The sequence below is a fragment of the Ranitomeya variabilis genome, chromosome 7 (assembly GCF_051348905.1).
Source record: "Ranitomeya variabilis isolate aRanVar5 chromosome 7, aRanVar5.hap1, whole genome shotgun sequence".
Taxonomy (NCBI): domain Eukaryota; kingdom Metazoa; phylum Chordata; class Amphibia; order Anura; family Dendrobatidae; genus Ranitomeya; species Ranitomeya variabilis.
The window spans coordinates 191,128,774-191,142,788 of NC_135238.1; the positions used below are offsets into that span (position 1 = coordinate 191,128,774).

Genomic DNA, 14,015 nt, shown 5'->3' on the forward strand with positions numbered 1-14,015 from the left:
GGCAAGGAAACCTGGGATGGCAGTGGCTTGGTAAATGCTCTGAGCGTGACAAAGCGCAACTAACACATTATTTTCATATGATTTCTCGGGACACATTGAAATTTAAGTCCATCGATACCTTTATTAAGCTTTGCTTGTATAGCACCATCATATTCAGTAGCGCTTTACATAATCATCACTGTCCCCATTGGGGCTCACAATGTAAATTCCCTATCAGTATGTCTTTGGAATGTGGGAGGAAACTGGAGACCCCGGAGGAAACCCACACAAACATGGGGAGAACATACAAACTCTGTGCAGATGTTGTCCTTGGTGGAATGTGCTGCAAAGCAACACTCTAACCACTGAGCCACCGTGCAGCCCGTCTTTGCTCCTAAGACCGACAAGTCCATATATGCGGGTTGAGAAGGGGTTGACCTTACTGACAAATTCCCTTTTAATGAGTGTTTATATTTTTTCAAGGGGGTTTCAAGAATTCTATTAACATATTTGTGTTTCCACCTCTTAGGTACAATAAGAGAATTAATGACATCAGAGAATGCAAGGAGGCTGCAATATCTCATGCGTAAGTATTGGTTACTATGAAAAAGTCACTCAGCTCTGCTATTCTGTAAACCAGCTCTTCTAATGGGCATTTGTCAGAAGGTTTTTGCTGCCCCATCTGAGAGTAGCCAGATCTATAGACAGAGAGCCTGATTCCAGTGATGGGTCACGTAGGCTACTTTCACACTACCGTCGTTTGGCCTCCATCGCAATGCGTCGTTTTGGAGGAAAAACTCATCCTGCAAAAGTGCTTGCAGGATGCGTTTTTTCTCCATAGACTTGCATTAGCGACGGATGGCCACACGTTGTATCCGTCGTGCGACGGATGCGTCGTGCTTTGGCGGACCGTCGGCACAAAAAAACGCTACATGTAACGTTTTTTTGTGCGACGCGTCCGCCATTTCCGACCGCACATGTGCGGCCGGAACTCCGCCCCCTCCTCCCCGGACCTTACAATGGGGCAGCGGATGCGTTGAAAAACTGCATCCGCTGTCCCCGTTGTGCGGCGCTTTCAACGCTAGCGTCGTTGCGTCGGCACGACGCTAGTGTGAAAGCAGCCTTACTGGGCTGCTTGCTGCAGTTGTGATGAATCACTGTTTTCTCTGCTGAACATGTAACAGTGCTCAGAATGCGGAGTTCTGTAACCCCGCCCACACACCTGATTGGCAGCTTCCTGTGTACGCTATCAACAAGCTGCCAATTAGTGGTGGGGGCGGGGTTACACAGTTTAGCTGGACTGTCTGGCACAGGACACCTAGTCCTACAGTGCTAATCTCCAGCTGATAAAACACTGATTGCATTGAAACTACAGCACACAGCCTAGTAAAGGTACCGTCACACTAGGCGATATCGCCAGCAATCCGTGACGTTGCAGCGACCTGGATGGCGATATCGCTGTATTTGACACGCAGCAGCGATCTGGATCCCGCTGTGAAATTGCTGGTCGCTGCTAGAAGGTCTGCACATTATTTGGTCGCTAGGTCGCCGTGTATCGCCGTGTTTGACAGCAAAAGCGACGATACCAGCGATATTTTACACTGGTAACCAGGGTAAACATCGGGTTACTAAGCGCAGGGCCGCGCTTAGTAACCCGATGTTTACCCTGGTTACCAGCGTAAAAGTTAAAAAAACAAACAGTACATACTCACCTGCGCGTCCCCCAGCCTCTGCTTCCTGACACTAAGCGCCGGCCCTAAACTGAAAGTGAAAGCAACAGCGGTGACGTCACCGCTCTGCTGTTAGGGCCGGAGCTCAGTCAGCGTCAGGATGCAGAGGCTGGGGGACGCGCAGGTGAGCATGTACTGTTTGTTTTTTTAACTTTTACGCTGGTAACCAGGGTAAACATCGGGTTACTAAGCGCGGCCCTGCGCTTAGCAACCCGATGTTTACCCTGGTTACCCGGGGACCTCGGCATCGCTGGTCGCTGGAGAGCGGTCTGTGTGACAGCTCTCCAGCGACCACACAGCGACGCTGCAGCGATCGGCATTGCTGTCGCTATCGCTGCAGCGTCGCTTAGTGTGACGGTACCTTAAGTGACACATCCCTGGAATCAGGCTCTCTGCCCCAACATTATGCTGCTCTCAGATAAAATACATTCCACTTCAGACACATTTTTTCTCATAATAGTTTTGTACCCTTCATGTGCTATTCCTCCTGAATATTTCTAAATAAATTAAAAACTATTTTCCCTGTAACAGGGGTGTATTCATTCAATCTGATAGCGTCTGCATTTATTGGGGTAATTTCAGATTCTGTAGAGATGACCCCCAACTGGTAACGCCAGTAAATTTCTAGGAGGAATAGCAGACTATGTTTTTTTGAGAAAAAAGATGCTCAAGAAAAGCTTCTGTCAGCAATGGCGACTTGGTGATACCTGGCAGCGCTTATTTTTATTAATTCCTAACGGCTTTTTTTCATTAGCTGGAGCCATTGGAAGATAATAACTGCTGATTTGCTTACTGTGATCCACTCCCCATTACATCCGTGTCATGTTATCGGGAGAAAGTGACACTTTTCAAGCTGTTTATTCAGTAAGAAAATGTCGGATGCCTTACAAATCTTCATAAAATATACTACAAGGTCAAGTAGCCACAGGTCAAATAAAAATGTCTCACTGTTTGACTAATGTATATGTGAAATGTCATAATGTCCACTTATAAATGTTTATTATCGTGATGCTTTGCTTCTTATTTAGCGGTGCAACACACCGAGAAAGGCGCAAATTCTTAAGGTCTGCACTCAAGGAACTGGCCACTGTCCTTTCCGACCAGCCTGGTTTATTGGGGCCAAAGGTACGTGAAATAAGCTTGTAAACTATATGGCTTCTCATAGTGAATCTGACTAAGTAGCATAGCCCAACTGGGGCTTGTACAATAAAACTGGCCATGTTGCCCTTAAAGGTTATGGACACCTTTGCATTTTATTTTATTAAGCGGATATGTTTTATGTGGAATTAAACTTTTCTGCTATTGGTGATTACTGCTGTTTTTGTTGTGTAGCAGGCATATATTATAATACTCTGCAAGCTGCTCATTTCCTTTCAGTCTCCTCTTGAAAACTGGCTCCTTGTCTCCATTGTCAATGGGGATTTAAGCTTTAAGGGAACCTGTCAGCAGGATTGTGCACAGTATCTTACATACAGTTTCAGGTCGACGCCGTTATACTGATTAAAAATCACCGGCCTGATCGCATCTGTAAATAGTAAAAGGAATCGAGGGCACTCACCGTCTGACGTGTGATTCAGTCCTTTATTGTGGCATAAAATAGTATTGGCAGGTCTTACAGGGAAATGCGGGTGTCGGGAGACGACGGACCGTTTCGCGCGTGTGCGCTTCTACAGGTCTCCCGTCGTCTCCCGACACCCGCATTTCCCTGTAAGACCTGCCAATACTATTTTATGCCACAATAAAGGACTGAATCACACGTCAGACGGTGAGTGCCCTCGATTCCTTTTACTATTTATCATATGGACTATGTTTCACAAGAGGTGCACCCCGTTCTCAAGCTCTGGCTGCATAGATTGACACACAGCAGTGGATTGGAGTTCTCAGCAATTACCACCTGTCAGTGCGGATAGATTTCTTTCTTTTTTCTTGTTTTGCGCATTATACTGATCGCATCTGTAGTGTGTATTTAATTTTTTTTTACTCGATGGAATGCATGAATTCATTTTTAAAAATCTGTCTCAAAATGGCGCCGTGTGTGCAGTAGAAGCTATCGGCGATCCGATAGCTGCGGCTGCGCCATCTTGCTAGAGAAGAAAAAATGGCCTCCTCCAAGATCGCCGATAGATGCTACTTCGCAGACACGGCCGGCGCCATCTTTTTTTTTTTTTTTCTCAAGCAAGATGGCGATGCCTACCCAGTAGCATCTATCGGCTATCAGTTAGCTGCCAGTGCACAGGCGAGGCCGGCACCGTTTTGAGACTGAATTTTTTTTTTTTTTAATGAATTTATGTATACCATCAAATAAAAGAATTAAATACACATTGTAGATGTGATCAGGCTGCAGCGCATGATCCTTTAAAGGGAACCTGTCACCCCCTGGATGCTTTTAAGTTATTATTATGGGCATACAGGAGAAAGAATTGCTTAAATGGTCCCACCTGTATGCCTCATAGCTGAGGTCTTGTTGCTGAGAAATAGACTTTTAATCTTTTATGTTAATTAGTTCTTCCAGGCTCCGGGGTGTGCGGTGCCTGGAAGAAAACTCTGCCTCCGGTGTTAATTTCCGCACTACCCCCTCGCATGCACGTAGCAGTGACGTGCAGCTGTAGCACCGGAATCCTGTGCCTTGCACTCGCGCGATTATGTGTATCTTTTCCTCTTTTCTTTTGGCATTGGCTTCATTTTTCTTCTGTGTTCTTCTTATGTTAAAAAATTCACATAAGAGATTTAAAAGTTTATTTCTCAGCAACAAGACCGCAGCTATGAGGCATACAGGTAAAACTACCGTATTTTAACAATTTTATCACCTGTATGCCCATAGTAGTAGGCTACATACGTCCTGGGGGTGACAGATTCCCTTTCAATTTTTTTTTTTTTATTTGAACCATGATTAGCATTTAGTAGAGAAGAGATCAGGCCTAGAAACGAACCCTTTAAGGAGCTGTCTATTGAAACTGAATGGCATCGAGCTGCTTGCAGTGTGCTGTAATACATGGAATCTGCAAAAGGAAAATGATAGAAAATTTAGAATTAAAACTGATTGCCGGAATGTTTTCATCCAGATAGCACTGGATATGCTAAAACACGGTGACCATATTTTTTAAGTGGCGACTAGTACAGTACATTTTTCTAGTCCTGGTGACCTGTTGCTTGTATGTACAATCGGAGCAATGCAAATAAACTGTGGTATCAGTCGCCGTCTAGTATTTCTGCTAACAGAGTATAGCCTGAGCAACCAGAGTAGAAAGTCTGAAGACAGCAGAGCTGAGCCAAGAAGTATCTGTGGCCTGGTCAGGTTGCAGACGTGCCAGCCTCATTTACAATGGGAAGTCACATGTAAAGCATTAAAGGGAATCTGTCAGCAGGTTTCTCTACCTTATCTCAGAACATCATAATGTAGGGTAGAGACCTTGATTCCTGCAGTGTTTCGCTCACTTGGCTGCTCGTGGCAGTTTTTACAAAAAAAATTTTTTTGTTTTGTTTTGTTTTTCAGCAGGAGCTTATAACTAGAGGACTAGTAGTCCAACTCCGCCCCCACCACTGAGTGTATGTGGAAATCTGCCAGTGTTTTGGGTGGGGTTATACAGAGCTCAGCATTCAGAGAACCGCTAGATCTGTAGCATAGAATACAGTCTTGTGTGTATGTATGTGTGTGTGTGTGTGTGTATATATATATATATATATAATATATATATATATATATATATATATATATATATATATATATATATATATATATATATATGTATATACTGTAAGGCAAATAAAAGTTATTAGGATGGGTGCATTGCTTTGGCAGAGGGTGGGCTTCCCATCCTGGCACTTTGACCCCATGCATATAAAGTCGGAAGGTTTGTAAAGGGAAAGGTACATTTAATTGTGTTTTTATTTCAAGAGTAAATATTTTGTAAATGGTAAAAAATTCCCTTGTTCCTGCTCTATTTCTTCTGCAATAAATTCTCCAGTACTGACGGAGTGATCTCGCCGGCTGTAATGTAACCTAATGCATCCTCTTTCTTTTTCTGCAGGCTCTTTTTGTATTTATGGCTTTGTCATTTGCACGAGATGAAATCATTTGGCTGCTTCGACATGCAGATAATATTCCAAAGAAGGTGGCAGACGATTTTATGGATAAGTGAGTCACTTTTATGTTTTCCAGTCCGCATGTGGCCGCATACACAATAAAGCGGAACGGGGATTTGTTTTTCGGACTGGTGTGGAAACTCATTGTTAGGAAAAATCAATCGCAGCTTAAGTGACTGAAAGAAAAGTGAAATAGCTTTACTGGTAATGAAATGGACATGTCTTTTCTTTTCCACGTGATAAGAAGAAAAATATTCCTTAGAACCGAGTATGATAGTAAGGAGGGAGAGCGGTTGGGGGGCTTCCGGAGTCCCCAATACAGGGGTATATCACTAAAGAGAGAGATGGTATACCCACTTGATATGACGTCCATGTCTGATTGATAGGGGGATACACACAGTCACAAGGATGGAGACCCTACACAGCACTTGGTAGGGAGTAGTGCTGCTTCGGACGCTGGGACTGGGGCAGTGATTTAACACCTGTACCCTTTCGCTCCAGCATATCCGTTGGAGACCCAGTCATCAGGCCATAAAGCCAATCTCAATGTTTTGATGCTTCTCATAGAAAAATCCATTTTAGTAAAACCTCGTGTTCACCCATATCAAGCGGTGCAAGAGGAGATGAGCGAATCTATTCTCAGGAGCACAGTACCACGGCCACACGGAGACCTGCGAGCCTCTTCCAACTTCCTGGCATCCCCGAAGGCTCTGCTGGTTGTTACTGCCAGTACGGCGTATTATTAGGCCGGGCCTAGAATTAGTATATAATGTCTCATTAGACCCGGCTGAAATATCTAAAGAGGCGCAGAGAATTCTGGAAAATAAGAGACCACTCACAGGGCTCCCATCATGGTGGTCTGTGCACCAGGGTCCTGCAAAAATGTCTCATCTCTAGGCTAATTATATTAAGCAGCAAGCTAAAAGTCCGTTCTTGAAGGTGATGATTTAGGATATGTTCACACTGCAGCTTTTGTCCAGTAGTCAAAAACTTCTGTTCTAAAGCAGAAGACTCTTCAGGAATCGCCCCTTTTCTCTGAAGATTTGTAAACCTGAAAAGTCTAGCATTTTGGTCATGTCGCCTTTGCTTTGACCTTTTTTCCACTAAGGTTTCTTAGGCATGTGTTTTTTGTTTGTTTTTTTGGTTTGTGTTTTTATGTAGTTTTCCAGACTTCTTTTTTTAATGGCAAAAACACGTATAAATCAAAAATTCACCTAAGTGTCTTCCAGACGTCTTTTTTGCCTTTCCGTTGACTTCTGTTGTAAAGAATTGAGCATCTACATAGTAAGAAAATGTTAGAAGAATGGTCAGGTCACCTTTTTTATACACATTATTTCACAATAGCTATGGAAAAAGACGTAGTGTGAACAGACACTTCGGATCTGAACAGCTTGGACAAGGGCCACATTTTCATAGCTAGATGACGTCCTTAGAGCCTCTCCAAAAGTCCAAGCCAATATGTAGGGGTTAGTATCTATCAAAAGTGTCCTAAGGAAGAACCAGCGGTGAACAAGTGATAGGTGACATTGATGTAACGAAGGAGTGAAGGCTAGCTTGTCTGTTCCCATTCCAGGGAAGAGTTACAATGGCACAAATTGCTGAAAACTGTAAAACTACCCATGATGGGAAGGTGTCCGAGCCTGCAGGAGACCACTGCTCCTTCTGTATGGTATGGGCAGCCTCACACTGGCCAGAGAACCCATGACTGATTAATCCCAATCTATTTGACCCTCTGGATGTGGTGGAAGACATCAACTTCATGGAGATTCTACCTTAGAGGATCTTAAAGATCTCCTGCTAGGTCTTGTCGACCGATGCCAGAGGGCACATTCATAGTCATCATGGCGCCCTACCCTTGATGGGTCGGAGCTGTTGTGGGGACTCTTGGGGCACCTACACAATATTGTTTTAATATTTTGGCTGTGTAGTGTACGTACTTCATGGGTTATATGTAGATCACATTTTCATATGGTCACATATAGTAAGATAAAGTGAGGAGCTGATCCTTATTTCTTTTTTTTTACTGGAGAATCTCTTTAGCACCAATCCACTGGATAGGTGATGACATGTTGATTGGTGTTGTCCAACCACTGGGACCCGCACTGATCGGCAGAACAGGGAACTTTAATCCCCTCTAGTATGGAGTGGCGGTGCGCTCCATTCGTACCCTATGGGGCTGTTGAGCATTGCACTCGGCTTTTTCCAGGGAATCACTGGAGCAGCTTTCTGGCGTCCGACCTATTACTCCATTTTGTAACGGGAATACAGATTCCCTGTTCTACAAATTAGTGCTGGTCCCAGCAGTCTGATACCCGCTAATCAGAACGTTATCACCTGTTCACAGTGTAGATGATAACTTACTCTACCTGGACAACCTTATTAAGGGAAATTACAGGAACCTCTCAGTCATATCCTCTTTTATGAAGGTATTGATCTATAAATAAGTGATTGATCACGTATCACATTAACCTGTGCCAATCTCCATATTAAACTCTTATTCATGCAGGCACATAGCTGAGCTCATCTTTTATATGGAAGAGCTGCGAGCACATGTCAGGAAGTATGGGCCAGTGATGCAGCGGTATTATGTGCAGTACCTGTCTGGATTTGATGCAGTGGTCCTGAATGAGCTGGTACAGGTAAGAGACCCTAAATAATGGCCGCCATTTCTTCCGGTAAATGATGTACAGTAGTTGTAAGCCAGGAAATCTCCAGACGCTAGGCAGGGACTTGAGCTTGGAAGGCAGAGGCTTGGGAAGTGCTCCATCACGCCCAAAGCTCTTAATGCCTTATTTACATTTTGAAAAAAGTGTTGTTGTTTTTTAATCATTATGAAGCTGCAGTTTTTTTTTTTGTTTTTTTTTTAAAGGTATAGATTGATTTATCTTCATAAGAGCCACCTGACCAGATGAACATCTTAATCTGATAACGTATTCCCTTTAAGAAACTGTGAATTGTAAAACATAAAAATCATTAATAACATAGAAGAATACTTACAAATGCTGGTCATTGGGTGAAAAGACATTAGGGGGAATTTCTCATGAACCATTTTTTTTTTTTTTTGTGACCATGTGATCTTTATCTTGAGCCAAGTTTATCAAAGTCCTGCACAAGTTTTGTCCATCTTTAGATATCACACTTTTGTCGAAGGCCAATTTTCTCTTTCCATCCCCTTACTGTAAGAGAGATTAGTGATTTTTTTTTTTTTTGATGTTTTCGGAAAAAAAGTGTCTCGGCTCCTAAATCTGCCTGTGTAGATAGTTACCCCATGCACACTTTTCTGCAAACATTTCTAGAGTGGCGCAAAAGTAGCAAATGTTGCACATACATTTTTAACATTTTGACACCAGAAAACTCCCACAAAAGATGAATCCTGCCAGCACACAGCCTATCTGCGTCTTGACAGTTTTTCTTTGCTAACATTTTTTTATTTCAGAATTTAATTGCTTTACAAAATCAAATAAGGTAAAATGCAGTGTGACTTTGTGAATAGTCTCGATTTAAAAAAATCTCCCACCGTTTTGCTGGTTCCACGCCTCCATGGTTAGGCTACAAGGAAATCGCAAAAAGTTGACTTTGTGGTCTGTAAGAAGTGAAAATGCGCAGCATCAAAAACTTAACCTAGGGGTACGTGCATAATGTCTTCATCAGAGCAACTCCACCCGAAGAAGCAGAGCAAAAGGGAAGCATAACATGACCATAATGCACAGCAATGTCAAAACGACATTGCTTTGCTAGCGAGCCGTCTTATATAGCCCCTTTCTGGATTCGGCACCCCTGAAGTGGGTAAAAGAAGGGACATGCTCATTCGTCACAGTATAAGCGTCTGGTGGCCGCAAAAAACGCCGGCATAGCTGCTTCAGGAAATCGACCGCTGGCATTATGCTGAAGCAGCCTTGCATGGGAAACTTGGTGGGCTGTGCTGACATCAAAAAGTTACCGTGTGCACATACCCTTACCCTGGAAAGCCTCCGTTTTATGCCGGAGCTCGATACGCAGAACTGTTTAATTATTTTATTGCAGTTTTCTTCAGATTTTATTTTATGTATTCTACGAATTGAGAATCAGTTTTACTTTCCCTTGAAGTGATAATATCAGACTTCAACCCTTTTGTTTGTTGGCGTTGTGTATATATATATATACAGGTCCTTCTCAAAAAATTAGCATATAGTGTTAAATTTCATTATTTACCATAATGTAATGATTACAATTAAACTTTCATATATTATAGATTCATTATCCACCAACTGAAATTTGTCAGGTCTTTTATTGTTTTAATACTGATGATTTTGGCCTACAACTCCTGATAACCCAAAAAACCTGTCTCAATAAATTAGCATATTTCAACCGTCCAATCAAATAAAAGTGTTTTTTAATAACAAACAAAAAACCCATCAAATTATAATGTTCAGTTATGCACTCAATACTTGGTCGGGAATCCTTTGGCAGAAATGACTGCTTCAATGCGGCGTGGCATGGAGGCAATCAGCCTGTGACACTGCTGAGATGTTATGGAGGCCCAGGATGCTTCAATAGCGGCCTTAAGCTCATCCAGAGTGTTGGGTCTTGCGTCTCTCAACTTTCTCTTCACAATATCCCACAGATTCTCTATGGGGTTCAGGTCAGGAGAGTTGGCAGGCCAATTGAGCACAGTAATACCATGGTCAGTAAACCATTTACCAGTGGTTTTGGCACTGTGAGCAGGTGCCAGGAAGCATGAAGTGCTCCAAAATCTCCTGATAGCTAGCTGCATTGACCCTGCCCTTGATGAAACACAGTGGACCAACACCAGCAGCTGACATGGCACCCCACACCATCACTGACTGGGTACTTGACACTGGACTTCAGGCATTTTGGCATTTCCTTCTCCCCAGTCTTCCTCCAGACTCTGGCACCTTGATTTCCGAATGACATGCAAAATTTGCTTTCATCAGAAAAAAGTACTTGGGACCACTTAGCAACAGTCCAGTGCTGCTTCTCTGTAGCCCAGGTCAGGCGCTTCTGCCGCTGTTTATGGTTCAAAAGTGGCTTTACCTGGGGAATGCGGCACCTGTAGCCCATTTCCTGCACACGCCTGTGCACGGTGGCTCTGGATGTTTCCACACCAGACTCAGTCCACTGCTTCCTCAGGTTCCCCAAGGTCTGGGATCGGTCCTTCTCCACTGCTTCCTCAGGTTCCGGTCACCTCTTCTCGTTGTACAGCGTTTTCTGCCACATTGTTTCCTTCCAACAGACTTACCATTGAGGTGCCTTGATACAGCACTCTGGGAACAGCCTATTTGTTGAGAAATTTCTTTCTGGGTCTTACCCTCTTGCTTGAGGGTGTCAATGATGGCCTTCTTGACATCTGTCAGGTCGCTAGTCTTACCCATGATGGGGGTTTTGAGTAATGAACCAGGCAAGGAGTTTTTAAAAGCCTCAGGTATCTTTTGCATGTGTTTAGAGTTAATTAGTTGATTCAGAAGATTGGGGTAATAGGTCGTTTAGAGAACCTTTTCTTGATATGCTAATTTATTGAGACAGGTTTTTTGGGTTATCAGGAGTTGTATGCCAAAATCATCAGTATTAAAACAATAAAAGACCTGACAAATTTCAGTTGGTGGATAATGAATCTATAATATATGAAAGTTTAATTGTAATCATTACATTATGGTAAATAATGAAATTTAACACTATATGCTAATTTTTTGAGAAGGACCTGTGTATATATATATATATATATATATATATATATATATGTGTATATATGTATATATATATATATATATATATATATATATATATATGTGTGTGTGTGTATATATATATATACATATATATAGTATTGACAATAGATTTTTTTTATTCTATTTTAAAAAATAATTTCAGACAGTGTAATAATTATACATCTGGATCATGTGGTGCCGTAATCTGCTCCAAAATTCATGTTTCCAGGCTCTTTAATGGCTTCGACATTGCGTTACATGGTAGCCCCCTCCAGGTGGCAGTAATGAGTCAGTCGTGCACACCAGTGTCTGGGTCTCAAGGAAATAGAATGATTTTTGCGTTTGGCCACTGGATGGCGCTCTTCCACAAGCTAATCTCTACACACTGACTTGCACCCTTATTGCGGTGAGCGCGGCCTCCGCAGCTAGTAATGTCCAGGTTGGAGACACTTTAGAAGCTTGTTGTCGCTGCGCTTAGTCTGACGTGTGTGTTCTTCTTGCTGTAGAATCTCTCTGTGTGTCCTGAGGATGAATCCATCATCATGTCCTCCTTTGTAAACACGATGACATCCCTAAATGTGAAACAAGGTAAGATAATAGTCATGAGAGCTGTCATAAATGTATATACAAAAAATAGGTTGTTCATACATAGACACCAAATATGAACAGCAAGAAAATCACTAAAATGCGTAGATACATAAGTATTATATAGGTAGCATTCAATGTGAAGGGCACAGGACAAAATATGTGGACGCACATTCAGCTGAAGTGTTTTGTGGCGCACAGAACTGTTCAGGTACATGCTGCCAGCCAATCAGAGGCCAGCAGCTGGCATCCACATGCGCGTGGCTGGGCGCATACAAGTGACACCATGCGCTCCCGTCACTTGTACGCTCTAATCAGTCGCTGGCTTCGCCGCGCAGTGGGGGGGAGAGAGGAAAGGGGAGTATACATTTTTATTTTTTTTCTATGCATTATAAAATAACAGCGGAAAAGGGAACGTATACCAGGATGAGGCCAGGGTGGGGGATATATATACCAGGATTGGGGATAATATATACACAGATGGGGGATAATATATACCAGGATGAGGCCAGGGTGGGGGATATATATACCAGGATTGGGGATAATATATACCAGGATGAGGCCAGGGTGGGGGATATATATACCAGGATTGGGGATAATATATACACAGATGGGGGATAATATATACCAGGATGAGGCCAGGGTGGGGGATATATATACCAGGATTGGGGATAATATATACCAGGATGAGGCCAGGGTGGGGGATATATATACCAGGATTGGGGATAATATATACACAGATGGGGGATAATATATACCAGGATGAGGCCAGGATGGCGGAAATATGTACCAGGATGAGGACCACAATAAGGGCGATATATACCAGGATGGGGGATATATTATTATTATTTTTATTATACATTTATATAACGTCATTTATTCCATGGCGCTTTACATGTGAAAAAAGGGGCATACATAGACAAGTACAATAAACAAGAGCAATACAAGGCACACACAAGTACAGAAGGAGGGAGGACCCTGCCCGCGAGGGCTCACAGTCTACAGGATATATATATACCAGGATGGGGGTCATTGAGGGACATGTATTCCACGATGGAGGAAAATATATGCATGTATGTATCTGTATTTATTTGTATACTTGTATGAATATGTTATATGTATGTGGGCCCAGGCGAGATCTTGCAGCGGGGCCCATCAGACTATGCCGCTGTGCCCACATTTGGTGCCCAGGCAGTCTGACTCCATGAGTGCACACCTTCCCCTGCAGCCCCTGCCCATATGCTGTAGATGTGTATGATGGGGTGCTTCATCTTTTCTAGAAGTGTAAACCTTTTCCTCTGCACGTTCACTCACTATCATCATATCCTTGTATGTGGATTGAGTTTGATGCTTTTAATATATTTTTGTCTCTAGTTGAAGATGGAGAGGTTTTTGACTTCAGAGGGATGAGACTGGATTGGTTCAGATTACAGGTAATTCACGTTGTTTTTTCAGTGACCACATACGTGGCTTTCTAGCTTCTGTGGGATTGTACTATCCGCATTAATCACCTGCTGACAGTAGAAATAGTAAATCTATTCTTGCAGTGGGTTTGGCTGCTGAGACCTCACCGATCCTCAAACAATGCAGTGTATGCAGTAGGTTGGGAGAACCATACTTGCTTGTTGCAGGTTTGTACCCTGATTTTGCATCAAAGTGTGTAATAACACATCTCACTCACACGTTTTTATTTTTCATCCCCTTTCCCTTACTGAATTGGAAAACTGCTGCTATTTTTCTTAAATCTGCAGCTTGTCACTTTCAGCAGCATTTCTTCACCGTAGAAAGCAATGAGAAAGTGCAAAAACACTGTAAAGACCACAACCATGCTTTTTTTAGTGAATAAAATTAACTTTATTAAACACGTAGTATAGACAAATGACGCATATATTCCGCACCATAAACACAGCAAAATCACATTAAAAAACAGCTG

At 42.7% G+C, this 14,015-nt stretch overlaps 1 protein-coding gene across 2 annotated transcripts in view; it reads left to right on the forward strand.

Annotated features, from left to right (window-relative positions):
• Window positions 1–14,015, forward strand: part of NCKAP1 (NCK associated protein 1) — a 104,070-nt gene that overhangs the window by 50,595 nt on the left and 39,460 nt on the right. For both annotated transcript variants that reach the window (XM_077272578.1, XM_077272577.1), the window contains 6 exons: window positions 509–565; window positions 2,738–2,834; window positions 5,738–5,844; window positions 8,299–8,431; window positions 12,004–12,085; window positions 13,457–13,515. In XM_077272578.1, the coding sequence (XP_077128693.1) occupies window positions 509–565; window positions 2,738–2,834; window positions 5,738–5,844; window positions 8,299–8,431; window positions 12,004–12,085; window positions 13,457–13,515 (535 nt within the window). The remainder of the gene's footprint in view (window positions 1–508; window positions 566–2,737; window positions 2,835–5,737; window positions 5,845–8,298; window positions 8,432–12,003; window positions 12,086–13,456; window positions 13,516–14,015) is intronic.